The following is a 27,000-nucleotide window of genomic DNA, read 5'->3' on the forward strand; positions in this document are numbered from 1 at the left end:
GTTTTCTTTTTTTGCACTTAGTGAACAGTGAACAACTGGATGGGAGTGGGGAGCTAAATAATTAAAGATACTCAGGTCCCACCTGTTTTAACGATCTAGATTTACCTATTACAATCATTTTCTTTTCTCAGTAACAACAAATACAATATTAAACCAATAACAGACAATAATAAGAAAACATTATAGGTTTGTCAACACAAAAACTGAAAGAAGTACTACAGAATTAAAAAAAGTTGAAAATGAAAAAAAAGTTCAATTATGTCACTTTATTTTAATTGTAAACATCTTATAATGCACAATGAAGGGGAGTAAATATTTATCACAGCTTAGTTTTAGCATTTTTGGTGAAGGGTACAGATGTGCTGATTTCCAAGGAAAAATCAGGACACACTGAGTGATATATGTGAGAACAAAATATATAACGAGATTCAGTGCATTAATGAGTTTAGAAATAATGAATATAAGCCTCACTTTCACTTTTTACTGAGGCAAAAGCCTTCTACTGACATTAACTAGGAATTATGTCTACACAGAATAAGCAGGACGGGTTCACCTCCCCATTCTGTAAAGGAATTTAAATTTAATTTTGTACAACAATAATGTTAGGACGTTTCAGTTCACATGTAGCTGTCTTTGAAGCATATGTAATTTATAGCAACAAACCTGTTGCTGTAAGTACACTATTCATTTCACGTTATTCTCCCATTTGGTATATATTACTCTAAAGTCATTTTATAGACACAGTAGATAAACCAAAATAAGTGAAACCCTAATTTTCTTACACAGTCTTTTGTATAAAGTTGATCTTTTTGTGCTCTCCTTTAGTTTTTGGCTTTGTTTCTTATTTAATTCCCTATTTTAGTGTAGCAAATTCATGTGTCCGCATAATGAAATGTTTAAGAAGAAAAATCTGATTGTTTAATGTCAATCAATATGGGCTATATAAACTGTCATTATGAGATTTAACCATTAAAATGTAAAATCAGGCTGATACCCCACAAAATATACACATTGAAAACATGCACTGCATTATGTACCTGCTCATTTATTTATTTTTACTTTTTAAAATTAAAAGTAGACAGGGGTCTAAAAAATATATAATCATGCTTGGGACTATGGTCAATCTATTTTGACATTTGAAGTTGGTATTAAAGCTAGTTTTGCCTTCTAAATTCCCAAGCAAATTTTATTTGTAATAAAGTGAAATCCAGCTAGAAATGAGAAAAAATAGGTTTATTGTCATTCTAAGAGGGATATTAAAATCATTTAATAATAAAAAATCCTTTTCTTCTTTTGAAGGCTATGTAACCTGTCTTTACTTCTTAGGGAATTTGAAAATGACAGGCACACCTTGTTGAATTAATTTAAGAATTAAGAATAACAAAAAGTACTAAATCTTAGCTTCAGTTCTGTTTAAGGCACCATGTAATAGCCGAGGTACAATGATCCCTGATGTACATTCTTAAATGGCAATGGTCCATCTAGCCACCTATTCAAATTCTACACAATTGGGAATAAGTACAAGTGAGGTGTGCCAGTTACACTGCCTTATCTAATTTTTTTTGTAAAAATTTAATTCCACTTTAACAACAAGGAAATATTTTTGAAAGGAAAATGATGCAGGTTGCTACATTCCTTGCACTCTATAAATCATCTTTTCTAAGAGCAGCAGATTGAATCACTAATATGAAAAGACCTGGAATAGAAGAAAGTCATCCAAACGGAATGTTTTCCTGTATGTCCAGTTCAGCTTAAGTAGCACGTACACTTAAAAATTAACAATAATAATCAAGTCACTTCTTTTTCAGCTTCAGCTTCTAACAACTACAGTACCACTCAACAGCCAAAAGCACCCGTTCAGTGGTGCCACATAAAGAATCAGTAGTCTTCAAAACAGAGGAACTGGTAAGGAAATAATATCTGGAACTGTTGATTTTAAAGGAACCTTGCATTGTTAATATAATGGTCAGATAATTAGGTACGTTTATTACGTACACATTATCACATTCTGTTACAATTCCATTATTTAAACTTGCTTCTTTCTTACAGAAAGAAACTAGAATATCTTCCCAATCCTCCAGCATTATTACAAAATTTCCCCCTGAATGCTCACAATTTTTTAAAAATAGTGTCTTTTAGTTGTCCAAGGAAAAGCACCTTTTATAACAAATTTGATACATCTGCTGTCAAATAAGTATGCCTCCAGTGTAAATCAAAGAAAATAGTTCTTTTGATATTTCACAGAAGTGCATCTAATTAGAAACCTATGTATATGAAATCATTGTCATAACTAATAATTAACATTAATTTTTTTTAAAAAACTATGAAAAATTTTAAATTATTATAAGAGGACAAAAACATTAACATTAAGCTTTGCAAAAATCTTCCTTGCATTTGATTCTAAGAAAACTCTTCATATTGAGTGGCCAATGTAAAATGATTCAGTTTACAAAAAAATCTTTGTTGTTTTTTCTTTTTTTTTTTTTTTTTTAAACAGATCTGGCAAAATACATACATCCATTCCATTTAATAACTCCAATAAAATTATGTTCAGCACAGTTAAAATTTGACAACAGTCAACCTTCAGACTTTTTCTCTCTTTATTTTTTTTTTTCATATTAAACCCAAAGGGCTAATGTAATGGTGGGGGGAAAGTTTCATACTAGACTGCAGTATATGTATTTCCAGTAGCACTGCATTGTCTGATAGTCTGAGTAGTTGCAACAATGTGCTCGTTATGAATTGGGTTCAGGAGGTTCTGCTGTACTCCACTCTCAAGCACAGGCTGCATGCAGCCCACCTGAAATGCCTGGTTTATCTCTGTTTTCTCCCTCTTGGCTTGTGGCTCTCCATTTTCATCCATCTCTTCATCTATTTCACTTTCAACTTCACTGCCCTCATCTGCACAAACAACCATAAAAGTATCACAAAGGAAAAAAAATGTAATACAAGGACTTCTGTTTTGCAAATAATATTTGAAATACAAAGATACAGGGAAGACTAGCAATCTCATAGAGTATAAACTGAAAAGTTAAAATTTTAATGGAAAACATTAATGATTATTTCAAATAGATTAACAGACTACCCCAGTTCTGATCACTTCAGTTACACACTATTGATACAATAACAAGAAAGAGCAATTAGCAACCTCAAAAACAATCTCTAACAAACAGCGTTAACTTCATATTGCAAAATGTCTCTCATCTATAAGACTTGATAAACTTTTAAAATAGTAGTTACTCTTACTTATAGATAGGGAAACTGAGGTGAAATGTGGTTGTGACTTGACATCAAATTATACAACCAGTCAGTATAAAAATGTATGTCAAAATATGGCATGAAGACCTTATAAAAAACTCTTTTCTTCCTATCTTTTTCACTGACAAGTTATTTAGCAACTGTATGTAATCCTGCCATCTTCACTTAGTAGTAATAAAGATACATGAGCATACTCCTGGCTTTCTTCCCATGGCTGTTCCCCTTCTCTGTCCTACCAGATACAACTAAATGCTGGGTAAAAATTTGAATGTTTCTTGTGTAAATAATAAACATCTTTAAAATAAATTTTTATTAGGAAACACAACTAAAATACTCTAGTCATTATATGATGCAGTATCCATATATTAATGTATCCACAAAACATATACATGCATTTTAAAATCATAGTATGTACATGTATTTATGTATACGCATTTTTAAAATCTAAGTTATTTTGCTTGGAGACTCTATACAAAATTACACACTGGAGAGATTAAAATGCTTACCTTTATCCATATTTCCAGGGGACACAGCATTTAAATCACCAAACTGCAAAACAAACAGAAAAAAAACTAGACACCATCTTATGCAAATATAAACTTAGAGCATCTGTGATGGAGCAGGTCTGTGCTCCACTGGTTTGAGGTTAGCATGCGAACACATGGTATTGACTGCAGCCACATCCATTACACATCAAGTATGTTTTCCATTCCATCCTAGGCTTGTACTTACTAAGATAACTGTCACTAAGTAAGCCCTCTTAAATTAAAATGGGTGATGGCATAATTCTTTTTTAAGATGACTTCATCATGGCCTTTCTCACTTGAACCGAACTACTTCTGTGTTGTATAAGGTCAGAAAATATGACATATATCCATTTTGAATTGTCAATATTTTATCCAAAAGCTCTTTTTAAAATTTTCCAGAGAAGCTAGAATAAAACTAAGTTACAAAAAAAGCAGTTACAGCGTTGCAAATTTACAAGGTAGATGAATGCCACTGCTGAGAAAAGGTTTAGAATCTGTTAACTGTTTACTTATATCAAAACGATATCTTTTCAAAAAAGTTGCTCACAAACCAGACGTACAACCTTCTTTCTTTTCTTTCCCTGAATCTTCTAACCTACTTTTAAATGAGATTGGCAAAGCAAAATGTCATGAATCAATCACAAATGAAAAGAGTATGTTATTTAGATAAATAAATTTCTAACAATAATTAATGATACCAGTCTTTTTCAGAAGTACAGTAAGGTAAGACAGTAATTTAAGGAATGCTAGTAGAACAAACTCCAGTACCCATCCTTTCACATCATCATACCTATCCTTACAATATTTTGGCTGTGTTCATTAAGTGTTCACATAACCATGCAACAGAAACGTACAACAAAACTCACCTAAGAGAAAAACCTTTAAACATGAGGTCATTTTTATTTGGCTGCAGTTAACTGCAGCACTCCAAAGTACTTTTGCCAATACCTGTGTCCAAAGATGGGAGAAGGGAACGGGTGGAAAATGAGAATGTTTTTCTTAGCTGTAACACTAGTGTTTGTCAGACTATAGTCTTAGACTTCCTTGTTTTATTTCAGTCACAGGAAAACAGTAAAAAGCATATACTTAATGAGTATTTACAACTTCTATCTTGCCTGTTTCACCTCCAAAAGTTCTAGGTTACTTATTTCCCAGTAATATATCCATCTTCAATTTGCATAAATTTTTTTTAAGACTCTACACTACACCAAGAATGTATGTACAAATATATGATGTCTATTAAGAAGACAAGAAAGTGTAAACCATATAGTTCTGTAGTATCTTTTTGCAAATATAAGACAGAGATTAAGCAAATATATTACTGGTGGGTCTAATTTTTAAAATTTTAAAAACTAAATTTTATAATTTAGTTTTTCTGAAACCTTATGCCATAGGGTTTGAAATTATTTGCCATATGGCCATAACGCCATATGGTTTGAAATTATTTGACAAATAAAGTAAGAAATTTCCAGTTTCTCTTGAAAGTATAGTATCTATTTATAGTATGGTGTGATACTATTAGTGTATCTTGAAGGAAGAATGACACCTGATGTTAAATCAACACACAAAATAACTTGGAAGTAATCAGTAATCAATATGATACAATGACTCCCACATTTAAAAATGTAACAAAGCTATCTCATTAAACATTGAGTATATTTTTAAATATACCAATTTTCCAGCACTTTTAATATAAATTTATTTTGAAAAATCATGCATCTCACTCAAAAGGTTAGATAGATGAAGTACTGGAGAAAAGAGGGATGAGATAAACTTTGCCTTGCAGATGCCATCAAACACTGGTTCTCAATTGAGACTTTGGTGGTTTTTTTTAAGCCTATAATCTTTGAAACACAGATATGAAAATCAGCTGTGTCACAGACCTCTAAGTATGTTGGCACTGGTGACATGAATGTGAGCAGTACCATACAGACCAAATTACTGCAAGTGAGACACCCTTCTCAGGTCAGTGGGGGTAGTCAGCTCACTTGTTTTAACATTTGTGTTGGAATTTAAAATGTGGGTAAATACTTGTAAACAGATCCATGTAAGCAACAGGGTTTTGTTTTGTTTTTTATTTTTCACACATTCAGTTGTCAAAAACTGAAAAAATGTTTTATGCTGAAAAACATTCCTCAAACTGTGCCCAGACTTAGGCACATGAATCTGTGTGCAGGTTTGTAAAGGAGTAAGCTTGTTAGCAAAGATTTGGTTGTTAGAATTCATTGTGATTTTAGAACTCTGACAATCAATAAATTAGTAGATGTACTAGTAACCCAATCTATTCTTACACTGCAGAACTTTCTACAGCTCCACATAAATGTTTAGAAAATTTGCAAAGATACATACTCAAATTCATCACTAAATCCATCAGTGTAGTCTCTTACATGTTCTTACCTCTCCCATAACTGCAATAGGTGTCTCTCCTGTTGCCTGAGCAACACGATGTTCTACTAAGTAAAACATGTATTCATCATAAAGCAAGCGGATCAGATGAAAAGAGCCAAAGCTAGCAGCACTGCGCAAGGTTAAATCTCGAATCACCATTGAGCTATTCAAAAATAGAAAAAGATGTTTCTGTTATATGTTATATTCATTTTAAGTTATCCATACACACATTTCACCTCAAAACCAACATTCCTAAAAGCAACATCATCCACAAATATCTGATTTATGGTGTCTTCTGAAAGAGATGTCCATGAAAAAACATCATTTGCTTCTCTCCTTCTGCTGAAGGTATTGTTGGACACATTATATTAAAAAATAACTAGATTGTTTTGTTTTCCATTTTCTTTGTTTTCATATATGCATAACTACCAATACTTGACTATGTGTAAAATCTAACCTGAAGGAAAAAATTGTTAAAAACACACGCACAAAAAAAGAAACAAAATTGTATGAAAACTGTTTCACTTTAAACAAGTTAACACTTAAATAATGTATGTTGAGCCCACCTCCCCAGTACGAAGGTTTTAATTGTCAGGATTTTAAAACTTTGAAATTCAAAAACAGAAAGAAAAAAAAAAAGACTATGTGTATATATATATATATGATATTGATATCCTCAGCAAGTAGCTGACACAGTCATTTTCAAATAACTAGGTTACTAGGTTTATTCTGATAACTGTTTGTAGTGAGTTTACACAGCAAGGGTTTGGTAGCAGGAGGGCTGCAGGGGTGGCCTCTGTGAGAAGAATCCAGAAGCTGCCCCATGTACGATAAGAGCCAGTTCAAAAGGGACCCACTGCCAGCCAGAGCCGAGCCAATGAGCGATGTTGGTTGCACCTCTGGGAGAGCAGATTTAAGAAAGGAAAAAAAAAACCCTGCTGTACAACAGCAGCTGGAAGAGCGAGGAGAACCAGCCCTGCAGACCCCCAGGTCAGTGCAGAACGAGGGGGAGGATGTGCTCCAGGCACAGAGCAGAAGTTCCCCTGTGGCCTGTGGAGAGGCTCCTGGTGGAGCAGGCTGTCCCCCTGCAGCCCATGGGTCCCACACGGAGCAGATCTCCACGCTGCAGCACATGGAGAAGCCCCTGGTGGAGCAGGTGGATGTGGCCTGGAGGAGGCTGCGGCCCATGGAGAGCCCCCGCAGGAGCAGGCCCCAGGCTGGAGCTGCAGCCCGTGGAGAGGAGCCCATGCAGGAGCAGGGGGCTGGGGGGAGCTGCCGCCCACGAGGGGCCTGTGCTGGAGCAGTTTGCTCCTGACGGATGGACCCCATGGTGTGGACCCATGAGAGCTGCTGCCTGTGGGAAACCCACGCAGGATCAGGCTGGGAAGGATGGCATGGGAGGGAACCTATGCTAGAGCAGGGGCAGATGGTGACTGTGAAGGAGTGGTGGAGGCAAAGCACTGGGGACTGACCGCAGCCCACGTTCCCCTGTGCTGCTCAGGGGGAAGAGGTGGGAGAGGGTGGATGGGGGAAGATGTTTTTTGTTTTTCTGTTTCTCAGTGCTCTAGCTTGTTAGTGATAGACAATAAATTTTATTCATCTTCTTATACTGAGTACGTTTTGCCCATGACAATAATTGTTGAGTGATCTCCCTGTCCTTATCTCAACCCTGAGCCCTTTTCATTGTATTTTCTCCCCTTTCCCTTTGAGGAGTGTGAGTGAGAAAGCTATTGTGGTTTTGCTCAGCTTCCCAGCTGGATAAAACCACCACACTGTTTCAATAAGCAACTAACACAGAATGCTTGTCTTAATGAGCTCTCCATACATTAAAAAAAGTTTTATCTTCCTTACCTAATACACAGATACCAGTGTTTCAATGAATAATATTAAAAATAGTGACCTAATAATTGTAGTTATTCAACCTAAAGATTTCACATTATCTTTCTAACTCACGACAAAATTCTACCTGCATTCATTTTCACATGGACTTTAAAAGAATAAGAGCATCACTTAAGTTCCTGCCAAGTTACAAGTGTCCCTGAGTTTGATGTGAACAATACTTTTTTTAAAAAAATAAGTTTTTCATGACTTAGTGAGTCAGTATGATGTTACATCTGTCAACTTTGCTACAGTGAACTATTCAGCAAATAACAGAATACTTAAAATGTTTTAGATTTCTAATAAATACTACCTGTAGAAAGACCATTTTAACAGAAATTGCCTCGCTGCTTTAGGAAAGCTGGGTCTTCCTTCATATGGTTTCAGTGCTTGCATCATTACATTATCAAGCCAGGCAGCCCACTGCTCCAGAGTGCTTTGCTGTTGAAGAGTCATTTTGAAATCTGTTTCTAGCCTCTGAACCATGTTGTCATCACACTGGCACACCCAGGAAGCCTGCTCCTGTTATAGCAAATGGCAACTCTTGAATTAACAATACATAAACCAAAGCAGAGAATGAAACTCATTCTTAAAGGTTAAGCAATTCAGTGGATGAAAAGGACAAAAAAAAATGCTTATGACACAAACTCAGAAATAGTTTTTATTTTTATATATGTCACAGTTTTGTTGAAAGACAGCGGGCAGGGAAAATACAACATGTAAAAGCAAACATCAAGTATGTTGTAGTTTTCCCTGTTAATCTTCAAAAAAAGATATCTCTTACTTTCCTTGTTCATAATTTTATTACTGAAATATTTGAGAATTGCCAGTTTTTGCTGGGACCGCAGGCATGCCAATTAGAAAGAATAGTTAAATGGGAGTTTCATGTAATAATAATAATAATAAAAAAATAAAATAAAATAAAATAAAATAAAATAAAATAAAATAAAATAAAAAGAAGAAATCAAGTGCTAGGTTCCTTTTGTTATGACAAAGTTAAACCTAAAGACAATTTCAGTTATATTGTCTTATAAAAGAACACTTTGTATGTAAACAAGGATTGCTTTGTTTGCTGACTATAGGCAGAAATAGGTTACACATTATCTAAAGTATTAAGTAAACTGCAAGCAAATGGAGAAATGTACCCTGCAGGCAATAATGAACAATTTAATTTAGTCAGTGTTATCAAGTTTAAATGAGGCTAACAGGACACTTCAGAAACTAACACATAACAAATGAAGACTCACTTAAGCCATGTCCTTAAACTATAGCAATTGTGCAAGGTTAACACCTCAAAATTCACAGACTATGTGTCTATGTTACCGTTATTACTGTAATTAATATATTGCATTTTTGGTCAAGTACACTACCCACACCAACTCTTTCATGTAGATATCAATGATGCTGTAACAAGAAGTCTGAGGTCAATCACTAGAGATTTAAAGGCCCTTGGAAGATGGCTAAAGGACTCAGGGGCACAGGCAGTGTTTTCCTCAATCCTCCCAGTAATGTGACATGAAAAGGAACAGATGAGCCCAGGTCATCAGTGCCTGGCTCCAAGACTGGTGCCCCCACCAGAATTGTGGGTTTTATAATCACAGAGGAGTCTTTGAGACGCAAGATTTGCTGGGGCCTGACAAGATCCAATTGTCTCAATGAGGGAAATGATTCTTGGCTCATAACCTGGCGAGACCAATTGAGAGAGCTTTTAAAATAGGATCGATCAAGGAGGGGGGGTATCACCAAGATCATTGGACTCAAGTCAAGGGATGCACTGGAGGGTTCAAAGGCACACCTGAAATGCTTGTTTAAAAATGGACACAGTTTGAGGAATAAATGGGACAAACTAGAAGCTTTGGTCCCTTCCCAAGTTATGATATCATTGCCTTCTAGGAGGTGTGACAATAGGTGACTGTCTTGGCAGCAATGATGATGGAACAGTAAAGTTCAAAATTTTTGGTGTAGTGAGAAAAAAGGTCAGCGGAGTTGCCACCCTGGATTTTAAGAAAGCAAACTTAGAGCTACTTATTTTAAGAGCTACTTAGGGAGCTCGTGGTGTCTTCTGGAAATCTGCTTTAGAGGGTTCCGAATCATAGAAACATAGAATCATAGATTGGCTTGAGTTGGAAGGGACCTTAAAGATCATCTAGTTCCAACAACCCTGCCATGGGCAGGGACACCTTCCACTAGACCAGGTTGCTCAAAGCCCCATCCAAAGTGGCCTTGAACACTTCCAGGAATGGGGCATCCACAGCTTCTCTGGGCAACGGGTTCCATTGCCTCACCACCCTCAGAGTAAAGAATTTCTTCCTTATATCTAATCTAAATCTGTCTCTTTTAGTTTAAAGCCATTACTCTTTGTCCTATCACTACACTCTCTGATAAAGTGTCCCTTCCCAGCTTTGCTCTAGGCCCCCTTTATGTACTGGAAGGCCACTATAAGGTCTCCCCTTCTCTTTTCTAGGCTGAACAACCCCAGCTCCCTCAGCCTGTTTTCACAGGAGAGGTGCCCTAGCCCCTTGATCATCCTCATGGCCCTCCTCTGGACTCATTCTAATACTTCCATGTCCTTCTTTTGCTGGGGGCCCCAGAGCTAAACACAGCATTTCAGGTGGGGTCTCATGAGAACAGAGTAGTGGGGGAGAATCACCTCCCTCCACATGCTGACCATGTTTCTTTTCATGCAGCCCAGGGTAACAGTTGGCATTTTGGTCTTAAAGCACATGGCTCGTGTCAAGCCCCTCATCAACCAACTTCTGCTTTCTCATAAGGGCTGCTTCTCATAAGGTGGTTCTCATAAGGGCTGCTTTCAATTCATTCTCTGCCCAGCCTGTAATTTGTGCTTGGGATCGCCCTGGCCCAGATGCAGGACCTTGCTCTTGGCCTTGTTGAACCTCATGAGGATCACACAGGCCCACTTCTCGAGGCTGTCAAGGTCCCTCTGGATGGCATATCTTCCCTCTAGCACATCAACTGCACCACACAGACTGTTGTCATTGGCAAACTTGCTGAGAGTGCACTCAATCTCAAAGTCCATGTCACCAATAAAGATGTTAAATAGTTCTGGTCCCAGTACTGACCCATGAGGAACACCACTCATTACTGATCTCCGCTTGGACCTTGAGCTGTTGGCTGCAACACTTTGTATGCAGCCATCCAGCCAATTCCTTACCAGTGGTCCATCCATCAAATCCACATCTCTTCAATTTCGAGACAAGGATATCATGCAGGACAGTGGAAAATGCTTTGCACAAGTCCAGGTAGATGATGTCAGCTGCTCTTCCCCTATCCACCAATTTTGTAACCACATCATAGAAAGCTACTAGATTTGTCAGTCATGACTGGCCCTTAGTGAAGCCATGTTGGCTGTCAATAATCACCTCCTTATTTTACATGGGCCTTAGCACAGTTCCCAGGAGTATCTGCTCCATGATCTTGCCAGGCACAAAGTTAAGACTGACTGGCCTGTAGTTCCCCAGGTATTCCTTTTTTCCCATTTTAAAAACGGAGGTTATGTTTCCCCTCTTCCAGTCAGTGGGAACTTCACTGGATTGCCATGACTTCTTAAATAAGATGGATAGTGGCTTAGCAACTACATCTGCCAGTTCCCTTAGGACCCACAGATATATCCCTACGGGTCCCATGGTCTTGTGCATCTGGAGTTTCCTTAAATGGTCTCAAACCTGATTTTCTCCTACAGTGGGTGTTTCATCATTCTTCCAGTCCCTGCCTTTCCCTTCTGTGACCTGGGCTTTGTGTATGGATTTCTTGTGAATGAAGACTCAAGCAAAAAAGTCATCAAGTACCTCAGCCTTCTCCATATTCTGAGTGACCAAGTTTCCCATTTCCTTCTGGAGAGGGCCCACAGTTTCCCTCACCTTCCTTTTATCTCTGAGGTATATATAAAACTCTTTCTTGTTTCCCTTGATGTCCCTGTTCTAAAAGAGCTTTGGCTTTCCTAACCTGATACCTGGCTGCTTGGACAGTGTTTCTGTATCCCTCCCAGACTATCTGTACTTCCTTCCACTCTCTGTAGGCATTCTTTTTCTATTAAAGCTTGGTCTGGAACTCCTTGTTCATCCATCCAGGCCTCCTGGTGTTTTTGCCCGACTTCCTCTTTGTTGGGATGCATCACTCCTGAGTTTGGAGGAGGTGATCCTTGAATATTAACCAGCTTTTGTGGGCTCCTCGTCCCTCCAGGGCTCTGTCCCATGGTACTCTACCAAGCAGATCCCCGAAGTGGGCAAAGTCTGCTCTATCAAAGTCTACAATAACAAGCTTGCTGTGTTTCCTCCTTGCTGCCCTCTGAATTAAAAACTGCACCATTTCATGGATCACTGCAGCCAAGGCAGCCCTTGAGTTTTACATTCCCCACCAGCTCATCCTTCTTGGTGAGGATAAGATCCAGCACTGCATCTCTCCTTGTTGGCTCCTCTATCATTTGGAGAAGGAAGTTGTCATCAATGGATTCCAGGAACGATTGCCTACGCACTGCTGTGCTATCCCACCAACAGATATTGGAGCAGTTAAAATCCCCAATGAGAACCAAGGCTTGTGAATGTGACGCCGCTTATTTCTGTCTATAGAGGGCCTCATCTGCTTGGTGTTCCTGATCAGGTGGCCAGTAGAACACTCCCACTATAATGTCTGCTGCCCCTGCCCTCCCTGTAATCCTGACCTATAAGCTCTCTGACAGCTCCTCATCCATCCCCAGGCAGAGCTCCATGCACTCCAGCTGCTCATTGACAGAGAGAGCAATGCCATCTCCTCACCTTCCCTGCCTGTCCTTCCTAAAGAGCCTCTATCCTTCCATCCTAACATGCCAGTAATGGAAGCCAACCCACCATGTCTCTGAAATACCACTGACGTCACAACCCAGCAGGCACGCATACGTGGGACCCATATACAGGATCTGGGGCGTGCATTTAGGGATCCACAAGAGCTGGTTACTTTTTAAGAACAACCTTTTAAAGGCCCAGGAACTTTTTAAGAACCACCTTTTAAAGGCCCCATTGTGTCACAAGTCAAGCAAGTGGGGAAGACTAGCTTGGCTGAACAGGGAACTCTCCTGGAAGAAGGGCAGAAAAAGATACGATCTCTGGAAACAAAATCAGGCTTCACAAAGAGATTTACGAGCTGCAATTCACATCTGCAGAGAGAAAACAAGATAAGCCGAAGCTCAACTTGAGCTGACATTAAGTCAGTGTGGTGTCGGACAACAAAAAAGGCATTTTAAGTACATCAACAGCAAAAGGAGATCTAAGGAGAACATTGAACTGACGCTTGATGGAGATGGTCACCAAACAAGTTATGATGAGGAAAAGGCAGAGGAATGTAATGCATTTTTTGCCTAATTTTTGAATATTAATGATGAATCCTAGGCTGCCTAGTCCTCAGAGTTGGAGCAGCATGATCTGAGGAGCAGTGAGCAGTGACTTGCCATTTGTGATTTGCCACCTAAATTGCAAGGAATGAGTTGTATCAGGTGAATGTTCATAAAGCCCTTGGGCCTGACAGGATTCACCCCAGAGTACTGAAGGAGTTAGAAGAGGTTATAGCTGGACCCCTCTCCAGTAATTACCAAAGGTCTTGGGAATCTGTGGAGGTCCCTGCTGACTGGAAGCTAGCCAGAGTTACTCTGATTTACAGGAAGGGCGTGAGAGAAGACCCAGGGAACTGCGGATGTGCTAGTCAAGCCTCAAAAATCTGAAAAAGTTATGCAGATTTTTCTGTGGCATACCGAAAGGCATTTAAAGAACAAAGCTATTATTGGCACAGTCAACACATGTTGGAAGGAAAGTCTTGCTTTAGTAATTTGATCTCCTTCTATGATAAGTGCACCCATTTAGTGCATGAAGTGAAAGTGGTAGATGTGATGTTTCTGGATGTTAGTAAAGGCCTTTGATACTGTCCCTCATAGTATTCTACTGAACAAATTGTCCAAATGTGAGAGAAAGATCCTTGTGGGTCCCTTCCAACTCGGGATATTCTATGATTCTATGAACAAGCTCATGCTATGCTGGGTGAACTGGCTTGAAGGTAGAGCTCAGAGCATTGTAGTCAATGGGACTACATTTGGCTGGTGGCCAGTGACCCCAGGGCTCAGTTCTAGGGCTGGTCCTGCTCAACATTTTTATCAATGATCTGGATGCAGGAATTGAATGTCTCCTGAGCAAGTTTGCTGATGATACTAAACTGGTAGGTGCTGTTGACTCTCTGGAGAGATGAGAGGTATTGCAGAGAGATCAAGATAGACTGAAGCATTGGGCAATCATCAGTGGCATGAAATTCAACAAGGGTAAATGCTGCAAGGGTAGGTTCTGCACCTGGGATGGAGTAATGCTGGACACATGGAGACGAGTGGCTGGGTAGCAGCTCAACAGAAAGGGATCTGGGGGTGCTGGTTGACACCAGGCCCAACATGAGCCAGCAGTGTGACCTGGCAGCCACGAGGGCAAACCACATTTTGGCATGCATTAAACACAGCATAGGCAGTCAAAAGAGGTAATTCTCTGAGTATATTTAGCATTGGTGTAGCCTCACCTCAAATATTGTGTGCAGTTCTTGGCTCCATAACATAAAAAGTATGTTATGTTACTTGAAAGTGTCCATACGAGAGCAACAAAGCTAGTAAAAGGGCTGGAAGGCATGTACTGAGCAGAGGCTGAGGACACTTGTGTTGTCTAGTTTGGAGAAAAGAAGGCCAACAAGCACTGTTCTCTACAACTTCCTGAGGAGGGGAAGTGGAGGGAGAAGTGCTGGTCTCTGCTCCCTGGTCACCAATGACAGGATGCGTGGAAATAGCACATAGCTGTGCCAGGTGAGGTTCAGACGGGACGTTATGAAAAATTTCTTTACCGTGGGGGTGAGCAAACACCCCCACAGGCTTCCTAGAGAGGTGGTTGATGCTTGGTCCTGTCAGTGTTCGAGAGGCATTTGGACAAAGCCCTCAGTAATATGCTTTAACTTTTGGTTAGCCCTGAAGTGGTCACGCAGCTGGACTAGATTATCTTTGTAGGTCCCTTTCTACTGAACTCTACTGAACTCTCCTATTCTATGCTATTCTATTCTTATTTTGACAGAATGCTCTTTTTAGGTCTCTTCCAACTGAACTATTCTAATACTACCATTTATAGTTTATATATTGTTGCATAGTGTAAGTACATATGTTAAACGTTATTTATTAAAAAGCATATGTTAAAAACAAAAAAGAATAGAAATGTTGCTAGTAAACTATTTTTTATTAAGACAGAGTACGTAATAATATCTATTCACAAAGAAAAAATTCAAACATAGAATTATCAGTAACCTGGAATATTTCACTTTGCTGTGCAAAAGGGAAATAAATAAATAAATTAATAAACAACCTTTTCCTCATAGGAGCAGAAATATTTGGGAAACCTTTTTTGAAGGTGCAATGAAATTATAAACTTACATTCTACAGCTAACTGGAAACCAGTACTAATCTAATCAGCTGCTCTGGAGATCTTGTACACTTAAGCACAGACACTTAGATGAAGCATACTAATGGAATTGTCTTTGAACTAATGAAACAGTCTCTGCTAAAAACAATGCTGTGCATTTAATTACTTTTAGAGACATTCAAACACTGCACTACTCTCTCAGATGTAATTGTAAAGTATCATTTATGCTATTACTAAGACATCATTCATGATACCCATTCTAAGAATGTATGTGTGACACATTTCCAAAGAATTTGGAAGAATACAAGCACTTGAAGACAGTAAATGTAAATAGACAATGCTTTTAAGTTTTCACTTTCACAGAATCACAGAATGGTTGAGGTTGGAAGGGACCTTTGGGGATCATCTTGTCCAACCCCCCTGCCAAGCAGGATCACCTACAGCACATTGTGCAGGATGGCATCCAGGCAGGTTTTGAGTATCTCCAAAGAAGGGAACTCCACAACCTCCCTGGGCAACCTGTTCCAGTGCTCTGTCACCCTTACGGTAAAGAAGTGCCCCTTCATATTCAGCCGGAACTTCCTGTGTTTCAGTTTGTGCCTGTTGTCTCTTGTCCTGTCGCTGGGCACCACTGAAATGAGTCCAGCCCCATCCTCTTGACAACCTGCCTTCAGATATTTGTACACATCGATAAGATCCCCTCTCCATCTTCTCTTCTCCAAGCTAAACAGGCCCAGCTCTCTCAGCTTCACTTTCCTAAAGTGTGAGCTGGAATGTTTGAACTAAATCAGTGCATATATGAATCAACAAAACATTATCACTTCACTTTCTTAATAGAATAATGACAAATAACATGAAAGTTCAAAATCTTGGAGGAAGTAAGACTTTGTTTTTTCATAGCTCATTATTTAAAGCTAAAATTTACCTGAACATTGGCAAAATCAACACGGTTAAGATCATTGAGCATCTGGTTGATTTGAGAAGTATTTTGAAGTACAGCACGAGCTGCTTGAGCCAGGTGATTAAGAGATGTGTATCTTCGCAGAGTCTGGGCAAAGGCACTTACAGCGGCAACCTATGAAAAAATCAGTTTCTTTTTAAATATTGTACTCTCTATCTGCAGATCAATTCTTTGATTCTTTACCTTAATTTTAATATTCCATATTAATGATCCCTGATATTTGAATTATGTTAATGTAACAACGAATTACTTTTAATGAATTTAAGGAATTCCTTCCTTTTAATTCTTTGACAAAACTAAATTGTTTCTTCTCCCATTTGACACAGCACTAAATATGAAATTTAGCATTAAAGTTAAAATGCTATTGCTTTTAGATACTACTGCCCACTGGGTTTGCCATTGCAAGAATAATGCTGCAATAATTTTGTCTACCTTGGTTTGTATCATCCTCTGTGGAATATTGTTCATGGCATTTGAAAGCCAACCTTCAAGGCTTTTTGCAAAATTGCGAATGGCTTGGGTCAAGGCACCTGTACGTTAAAGAATAAAAACAGAATGAAAAGAAAGAAATGTACCTGTTTTGAAATGGTTTGCATCCTCAGTACTCATACACCCAATATGCAGATCTGCTGCTTTTAATTTCAAAAGACAAATCCAATCTAGGTTCAAAATGCCTCATTCAGATATAGATTATGCAATAATGATTTTAGTTTTGGTTTAATAATCAGTTCTGACTTCCACATCTAATCTTTCAAGAAGTTGATGACCAAGCAGTATTGTTTTGGGCACTCCTATACGAGAACATCAATAATCACAGCATTTGTTTCTTGTCCACTGAAAATTTCCGTAACAAACGTTCAGCCTTCCATTTCATTTAAGTACCTCTTCTAGAGAGCAAAACTCTGGAAAAATTCCTATTATTGGAATACTGCAGTTTCCTCAAATAAGTTCAATATAGCCAGAACTACCATTACAGTGCTGTTTACTTCAGTTTTAAAGAACAAAATCCAACATGCAGTGTTTAAGGATATCATCAATAAGCAAAACATGAAAGTGTGTTTTAGTGACAGAAGGTTAGATTATTCAAACAGGTGTGAAATCCGTGTGTATTTTTTCCTTCACTAAAGCATCCACAGAACTGCTGAGTGGGTGACAGATTTTGAGCGATATTGAAGCTCTTGAAGTGATCAGCAGTACTCAAAAGATAACTTTTGATTTTTCAAACATTTTAACGCAAGGAACTGCACCTGGAAGAAAAGAAAACCCTATCTCCTGAGTAGTAAAAACCTGATTTTCTATTACCTACCACTTGCTTGTTGACATCATTGCATTTACTTAAACAGCTGAAAAGGAGACAAAAATAAAAACTACGTTTCTAAAGACTAATAGAGAATGAATGCAGCTGCAAAAAAATGGAAAGTAAAATAAATAGAAAAGGAAGACTACATTTTCTTTCAAATGATTTCAGCTACATGTGAGAAGAAACTCTCCAAGTACAGATTGACTGGATTCTGTTTATATGGCTGAATACTTCCTGGTAGACTAAGAAATAAATGCTGATAGAACTTGTCTTTTAGAAATGCTCTTTTTACCATGTGAGCTACTGATGATCCCTTTATTTATGGAATCTGCTACTAGCAAGTTAATTTACTGAAAAACAATCAAACAGAAAAATCATTACATCTTTTTCACATTCCTTTGAATTTGTAGTGGTAATGAACAGAAACCATATTAGTGACCATTCGTGACTTGTGAAGGCACAAGAACTCTACAGTATGGGAAAAACATTTACCGCTAGAAAAACATAAGAGCTCTATAGTCTATTGCCAAATACATTATATAATAATCCATTTTATTCCTGACTCAGATGGACAGCATTTGACTTTTCCTAAGAAAAGGAAGTTAGGCATTTTATACACAGATATTTTTCATTCAATTTGTGAGTGCTGAACATTTCAGCTGACAAATTTAACATAGAGGTTAAAAATAAAGTAACAATTTTTTCCTCAATGCTCTTTTCTTTTCTACTCCAGTAATATGTATTACACAGAGCAGTCATACAGGTTCTTCTGGAAGAAAAACACTAGAAATTTACATATGAAAAAAGATAAACTTAAAAAATCATGTTTACTTCAAGTACTATCCAAGTTCTGTTGTCTTCCATTTTGAGCAGCTGCTGTCAATATCTTTCCACTTAAGCAGGAAGAAAATAATAAACCTGATGCTTTTGATAAAGCATTTAGATTGCCTTTATCTACACACAGATCAAACTTTCCCAAAATCCGTTCCTGAATTCTTTCCCACAGAAGATACTGAATTTTGCTACTTCACCCAGCTCCTTTCTGGTCCTTGTTAACCATAAAGCACAACCTTAGAGCTTCCTCTTTGCCTCTTGCAATAGTGGCTGGAAATACCTTAACTCAAAAGTAAGAGTTCAAATACTAGTAATATTTTAAATATTTAATAATGGTATATACAAGAGAGAACTTGTATGTACCATCATTGCAGGAAAGCTGACTAGAAAAAGCAGTTTAGTTAGCTGGTCCTGAAGATAAAAGCAAGGAAATATACTAGCTGTCTTCGGTTCAGTGACGGACTTCTGAGCAGAAAATCACTGGATTATTAAAAAAATAAAGGCAGATATCTGCTGGGAAGAATTTATCCTAGGATTAGAAATGTGTATGCACCAAGAAATCCAATATCCTTTCCCAAAACAGGATTTCAAACAGAATAAGTATCAATTATTAAAATATGCTTATAAAAATGTTCATAAAATATACGTATAAAATATAAGTATCAAATATTAAAATATCAATTATTAAAATATTTTTCTTGCTAATTCTAGCAAGAAAGAAAAAGGCATGAAAACAACCTGATGTTTGTAGTTATTGATTTTAAATGATTGCATCCATTTTCTTGAAATCTTATATTGGCAATGCCCAGTGCATCTTATTAAAAAGGCAGGAAGAGGCCACAAGCCATAGAGCTATCATATAAGAACTTTTTTAGAGACCACCAGGCAGGAAGCAAGTGAAAGGCAAGGTGAAAGGCAGGTTTAATGAAAAACCCTTGTGCAGATGCAAACATTTAAAAATTCCATGGCCGCTCCATCTTTTTATTCAGAAAATACTCTGTTGTTGGAAGAGAGAATTTTAATTCAACCAATTAAATGTTGTAATTAATTTTTTTTATTGCTTATTTGCTAGATATAGACCATATTACTCTAAAATAATATCCTAGCTACTTACATTTTCATTAGATAGAAAAGTAAAACATCAAATATAAATGAATGCAAAATAATTTGTTCAGGTAATGGTTGTCAATAATTTGAGAAAATATTTTCCTTTATTTTGCTAAATAGATTAAAAGATATATTATGTTGATCTCTATCAAGACTTTACTTTTTCCTTCAAAAAAACCCTGCCTTTGTAACAGCTGACCATCAGATTTTACACATTTCCAGCTCCAAATTCTTTTGTATCATACATAATTTACTGAAACCTAATTTAGTTTCACTGACAAGCAAAAAGTCTATAAAACTTCTCAAGAAGGCAGTACCTGCACATCTTTTTATGAATTGCTTATCACTGGAACATGTGTTTACAGCATGAAAAAATAGCTTTGTTAGCTGCAAAGCTACTTGAGGTCCTAGTTTTTTAAAACATATTAATCCAATTTTGTAAAGTGACTTGGTTGTTTCATGGAAAGGATATAACACTTAGGACTGACAAGGATTATACTGTGTTACTAATATGATTTCGTTTTATTATTTAACACAATGAGGTAATAATAAAGGTTTTATAAAGGAGTTAACTTCCCTTTTTTTCTACCAAAAATAGCCATAAAAATACATTGCTGGAGCAATGATGGATTCTAGTAAAATTAGCTTTCAGCAGAAAGATGTACTCCTTATAGTGGTTAAATGGCCAGACGGTTACTGACTCTTTCTTGCAGGATGAATGAAAGAAAAAATACTGGGTCAGAATAATAAATTGGACTAAAAATTTCAGAGTTAATTCCTCATTGCCTTAACAGCCATTAAAGTTGATTTCAGCAGCCACTGATAACGAGCAAAAGACTAAATGTCCAAAAATGAACTCACAAAGCTCACATACATTTTTTTCAGACATTAATTTGTAATGTTTAGATTAAAAACTACTGAATTTAGTGGAAAGACTGATGGACAGTTCACATTGTCTCAGGGTCACAGTGTGTCTACTAAGCACCTTTCATGGGAAGTTTGATCCTGAGAACTAGATCTTCCAACTGTTCTAAGATCCTTAGTTACTTTTAAAATATAAAGGCATGCATCAAGTCTTCTAACCAATAGAATTAGTGATAAATGATACGCAATAGTTCTCTAACCCTGAAAATCATTTCAAAAACTTCCCCACGAGCCACAGGACTACCACCACTACATATACACATGCACAAAAATCCTTACGAAATATTTGTTTTCAACTTACTAGGAATAGGTCTAAGGACGTCAGGAATGAGAATCTCCACCAAAGCTTGGTACATCACGTGATCACAGTTACACATCCATTTCAGAATAGACTCATTTTTGCACAGAGTAATCAGCTTTGCTTTTGGAAGTCGACTTTCTATTTCACTCAGATTGCTGGAGTGAACAAATGCAGCAAATGAATAAATGAAAATGCATTTGCAGAAGATAAAAACAGCAACTGGTGTGAAAAATTATTATTTAATAAAGAAGTTATAGATGGCTCAACTACAGTGAACAGAACTTTAGACCTTGTGTCACATGAAACTGAATTAGAAAAATGCCTTCATAGAACTGCCCCAGCCCATAAATTATGCAGAGGTATGAATGATCTTTTTGTCTTAAAAGTACTGGATAGGATACTGTGAAAACACACCTTTACTGTAGTTGTCTATCCAAAATTAAAAATGGAAAACAGAAGTATTTCAGGTCTGCAATCTGCCATAAAAACAGCTTTAATACAAGTGACAGAAAACATACATTTAATTTGAAAAAATAGTATATGAAGAAAGTTTACTACTCTGAAGGTAAAGTCAACAATGTTTTGTATTATTATTATTTTACACTTCCATTAAGCAGTAAACAAAGACAAAATATTTTCTGACCTTGGTTCATTAACGGTAGTGCCATCAGGTGGAGTAGAGGGAGAATAGCGCCAGAAAGTTTGCCACAATTTTTCTATCAGGCTGAACTGAAGATTTACTACCACATCCAGTATTGCCTGAGAAAATAACATGCAAATACTGTTTGTCTTCTACCCAGCTTCTCACTAACCCCAACTCCAACTAGAGGTATGGCTTTTTTTCCTTCAAAATGTTGTGAAGTGTGTGCAAACTTTACATTTCTTAAGGAATAAATGTTTTAATATCTTTGATATCCATGTATTATCCAGTAGTATAAGCTGGTGTGCACTGACATTAAGACCAAGTGCACATGCAAGGAAGCCTCCAGAAATGAACGTGGCCTACATAAACGCATCGGAGGAATTCTACCCCTAAAGATTGTTAATGCTACTGCAAACATAAAGGAAACCTGCTATTTTATTCATTTTAATAATTCAGATAGGTTTGAAAACACATTTAAAATAATTTTAAAATACGTATTTTTATTCAATATGAAATATATTTTAAACTTCTCAATGTTTCTTTAAAATTTAACTTTTTTTTACATTTTCCTATTGACTAAAGCAAAGATCTGCATGTACAATGTGAAGTTTAGTTTCTCTAAAATTCTGAAAACAACTACAACTACTTTTCATTCTGAAGAAAATTTTATTTATATATTTTTCCCTGTGAAGGGGACCCTCCAAATAATCATAGAATCATACAGAATCATATAGTGGTTTGGGTTGGAAGAGTCCTTTAAGATCATCCAGTTCCAACAACCCTGCCATGGGCAGGGACACCTCCCACTAGACCAAAGCCCCATTCAAAAATATATATAGGAAATACCTCACAGTGCTCTCGATAAAGACTCTGCAGTGATTTGATGTCCTCAAAGGTAGTACCATCTGGTAGAGAAGATATTTCAACTTCTCCAAACTCTGGAAGTACTCGAGATGCATCTGTTTCCATGACAACATAATGAGAGAATACTATTGTGAAAATGATTCTTAAAGATATAAAAGCCATGTAAATTACATACTACACCTAAATAGAAAAAGTTAAACCAAACATGCTCAGGACATTGCAGGATGAAGAAAAATATTTATGTCAATGTATAAAAGATTAATTGTTAAATAGCTTTTGTCTTGTACAACTGATGTAGTTTCTGTGTAGTCAGGCATGATGGGTCTTAGTAGACTCAATAACGTATTTTTTGTTTGAAATGTGTGATTTCTGTATTTGTCACAAATATTTCCAAGAGAGAAGCTGACCTGAGGGAAAAATGCTGCATTGAAACACATCTGGGAAGGGCAATTCAAAGTATTTTAACAACATCCTTGTGTACTCAATGATTTCAATAATAGCAATAGTAGGCCAAAGGATTCAGTGCTTGAAAATCCTAACCACTTAAGTGCACAACAGCTGCAATAACACAGAGGCTTTTTATATAAGCAAATTTCTAAGTTACCATTTGTTTTCATTACTGAGAAATTTAAATGCTTAACTGGATCAATGAATGCACAATTTGCAGTTTTAAACATGAACCTTGAGGTTCTAGTTGCAACTGTTTGTCTCTTTCCACTTAAAACACTAAAGTACACTTTCAAAAGAGGGTGGTTAAACTATAACTGTAATACACCCCCACACACATACACACATTATTAATCATCAGAATGCACTTTAACAACCATGCAAGAAACAACTGTCATCACAGGAATTTCAGTACACATGTCTACATCTAACTGCACCGCAACTGCATTGTGATTTATACAATATTAAATATACCACACAAACACAGAATGTGCGTATTTTTCCTTTCATACTTACATGATGCACATTAAATATTACATAAAGCTCATAACAGAAAACATGTAATGTAGTTTAAGTACCTTTTTGTTCTGTTGTCAGTAAAAATTTTGAAGAGGACATTATAACTTTAGAAATAATTCCTGTCCTTATGTGACTTGATATCTGCAGTGGAGGTCATCTTATTTATACAGCAGAATAAAACATGCTTTCATACCTAAAAACTGTTGATGATGTTGACTTTGGGCAATTACAGTTTGTTCAACAGACGTGCCTGTCTGTTGACCACTTCCTGTGAAGCCATCTGCAACTCCATCCACTTTCTGCATAGGCTTATACCTACAAAAGTATCAAGTTTGAAATTAACCCTTCTGTTCACATCGTCATAAATGAGCTCATACAGTCTACGTTCACTCTGATTTCTCCATCTCAGAATAAAATTTTGAGGAAAAGTAATAAAAGAATGTATCAAAGTTTATTTACTTTGTAAATAACAGAAGAAACAGATTACTAAGGGAACCTAGGACATTACCAATGCGTAACAGAATTCATACAAGTGATATTACAGCACTAATACCAATTTATTCTTGAATTCAGCTTAGGAACAGCATACCCATAAGACCAGCTAATTTACACCAGAAGAAATCAAATATTTCCCTTTCCAAATGGCACATCTTCCAAGGAATAAGTATTATAAAAATAAGTTTTTATTACCTTAAGAAAAACAGCACTACTATCTGAGGACAAAACTGAAAGATCTTGAAATGCAACAAACGTATCTTATAAACACAGAAGGCCTGAGAAAGCGACTTGGAAAACTAAATCCTCCATTAGTCATTTCTCAGAATCTTTTATAAAGGATAGAAATCACAATTATTAAAATGGGAATGTTAGATTGGATGGTCAAGTGTTGTAAGACATCATTCTGGTAGGCAGAAGATCCTGCCTGTGACTTGCAAAAAAATGAGAATTTACTCTGTCCCAGTTCTTAATGGTACCATGTTGCATACTTTGCACTTCAAAACAGAATTGTAGCCAGCAGAGAAGAAAATAAGTGAAACACCAAAGCTGAACAGGATGTGTTTTAACTCAGGTTTGAATTGCTGTGCAGACTGTTCAACTCCATGCTAACTTCAGAAACGTGAAAATAAATTCCATACTAGATGCACTACTTTGAGAAGCAGTTTAATCATTTGGGAACTTTCATTTTGTTCCTGGTAAACATAAAATAGCAATGCACTGTGTAACTACTAAGACTGTACTTTAAAACCAAGTTCCCATGAAAAGCATCCATTCAGTATTCTAGGCATTCTTGACAGGAATTTAAGTATACAATAAGAAAATACAGAGAAAGTACCCTTTTCAAAGAGAAAGACTCTTGGCTTGATTAATAAGAAGTTTTATAACTTCAGGAATGTTAAATGCTTGGGAAAAAAAAAAAAAAAGAGAGAGAGAGAGAGAGACACCCATACCTATCCTATCTCTAGGACATTTATATTACGTTTCACATTCTGTTATCATCCAGTGTAAAATCCTGTGCCTATTCAAGACAGAAAGGAAGCTTTAATTGACTTTAAAAAGACTAAAATTTCATCTATGGTATCATGGTAGCACTAAACTCTCCTCAATGATAAATCTCCCTGTAATCCAGGCCATTCATCTAGGAAGAATTCTTAACTTCTCTCTCATTATGTATTATAATTGCAAATACCAGGCAGACCAACTTCTATAAATATTTGTATTTCAAAACGTCTAAGGCAGTTCCAATTCTTTCTTTAAAATTTATTATTTTACAGACCCTTCAGCTCTTGAAACATGATTCAAATGTTTTGAACACTAAAAATGACACTCCTTTAAGAGTTTTTCAGTTAGAAAAACAAAACAAAACAAAACCACAAAATTTTAATTAAAAGTAAAAAAATCTTTGGCGCTAAGAATCAGGATTATCCACCTTCTTAATCTGCTGTGCTTTACTGAAAATATGCCGGGCAAAAATCCTAATTCTGGCACTATGACAGGGGACTTGTAACAGGAATTATCCATTTTCATTAGAAAATCACTTAAACCAAGGAATGAAAAAAAGAAAATATTCTTTTCAGGAGCGTCACATGAAACATACACAAACAGTAGTTAAGATTTTTAGATCTGCTATTGTTTATGTACAGGTGGAACTTCATCAGTTTAGATGAGAAAAGGCTCTCCACAAACCATTAGTTAAATTCTATCTATTTTTGATGCATTGAAAAAAATGGTTAGAATTTCTTAGCTGGTAAAATTATTAATAAAAAAAAAATCTAGACTTTCAACTTTGTTTTCCTATTCTAGCCCCCTACTAACCTATAACGTATTTAATCTTTCACCTTTTTCTTTTCTTTTAAACTACAACATGCCAGGAGATCGGGACTTGAAAATAATACCTGACTTTACATGAATATTAAAACTTTTTACAATATTTGACCCAGAAAGGACACAATTTTAATTTTATATAGGTTAACATAAACACAGCAAATGTTAGCAAAGTTTTTAGTTAATACCAGAGATTTTCTCAATTTGTGAAAAGATATGGAAATCCCCCCAAAAAATGAACCACTGAAATCAGAACATGGAATTCAGAAATGACGCAGAATGATATACTGGTCTCACTAGGCACCTAATTTAGAACACAACTTAATTGACTTCCACAGTCTAACTCTGAACAAACGTTATTAACAGAAAATTCTTCTCCCACTGCAGAACAGATCAATAAATACTGCCTAAAATTATTGTACAGCAAACAATTAATATTCATTAATAAGGCAGAAAGGGGAAGAATAAGAAAATGTCTGCTTGATGTGAAGTGCACATACAGGACAAGAACAATCTGTAGGACCAGAAGCAAACAAAAATAAAAATAAATTAATAAAGTAAATAAACAAATAACTACGAGGAGCCAAAATGGATTGATTAAGTCACAAGACAGACACAAACCAGCAGCTTTTTCAGTTAAGTTTTCAGCAGATTTGTTGTTTGCTTGCACTGTTGCCTTGTTGCCACTATTTGGATTTCCCTCTAAAGTCTTAGAACCTAATATATTTCTGAAAAATTCAACTCATGCTGTTATGCAATTTATAATATTCTTTCTCTCTTTTTGTTAATAACAAAAATTTCTACCTTCTGGCTTGCTAAAAATATGTAGGCGTTGTAGAAACAAACAGAACTAAGCTATAAGAATATGCTTGCATTTCTCATTTTAAATCTATTATTGTGATTTATCACTAGGATTTCACTGTCACCCAAGTACGTAACAAAGTGGTGACCTTATGCGTAACAGTGTGTAAAGTATGGTAAAGCATTTTAGTATTGTGTACAAATAAAATGTTCCCATTAATGCCAGTAGGGGGGAAAAATCAACTTTTAAAACTAGCAGAAAACAAGATATTTCAAACAGTTTTTAACACAAGAGGCAACACTTACTAGAGTTAACTATAGGAAAATCAAAGAAAGCCAAATACTTTAAAAATTTATTGCATAAAAAGTTGCAGGTAACAAAGAAATAACTGAGAAATACTTGGATGTTAGAATTTTTTGGTATTGAGATCAAGTTTATACCAGTTGCTTTCTAGGAAAAGGAAATAAAAACACTTCCAAGTACACTGTTGTGAAACATTAT

General features: G+C 36.5%; 1 protein-coding gene across 4 annotated transcripts in view; it reads right to left on the reverse strand.

Moving 5' to 3' along the window:
* The window catches only part of RFX3 (regulatory factor X3), a 125,267-nt gene continuing 98,267 nt past the window's right edge, over nt 1-27,000 (reverse strand). For all 4 annotated transcript variants that reach the window (XM_040540791.1, XM_040540788.1, XM_040540789.1 and 1 more), the window contains 10 exons: nt 23,569-23,690; nt 22,392-22,504; nt 21,546-21,661; nt 20,903-21,057; nt 16,869-16,966; nt 16,401-16,550; nt 8,365-8,573; nt 6,183-6,336; nt 3,765-3,807; nt 1-2,901 (listed from right to left, as the gene is read on the reverse strand). In XM_040540791.1, the coding sequence (XP_040396725.1) occupies nt 2,663-2,901; nt 3,765-3,807; nt 6,183-6,336; nt 8,365-8,573; nt 16,401-16,550; nt 16,869-16,966; nt 20,903-21,057; nt 21,546-21,661; nt 22,392-22,504; nt 23,569-23,690 (1,399 nt within the window). In that variant the 3' untranslated portion in view covers nt 1-2,662. The remainder of the gene's footprint in view (nt 2,902-3,764; nt 3,808-6,182; nt 6,337-8,364; nt 8,574-16,400; nt 16,551-16,868; nt 16,967-20,902; nt 21,058-21,545; nt 21,662-22,391; nt 22,505-23,568; nt 23,691-27,000) is intronic.

The sequence above is a fragment of the Cygnus olor genome, chromosome Z (assembly GCF_009769625.2).
Source record: "Cygnus olor isolate bCygOlo1 chromosome Z, bCygOlo1.pri.v2, whole genome shotgun sequence".
In the NCBI taxonomy this organism is placed as follows: Eukaryota; Metazoa; Chordata; class Aves; order Anseriformes; family Anatidae; genus Cygnus; species Cygnus olor.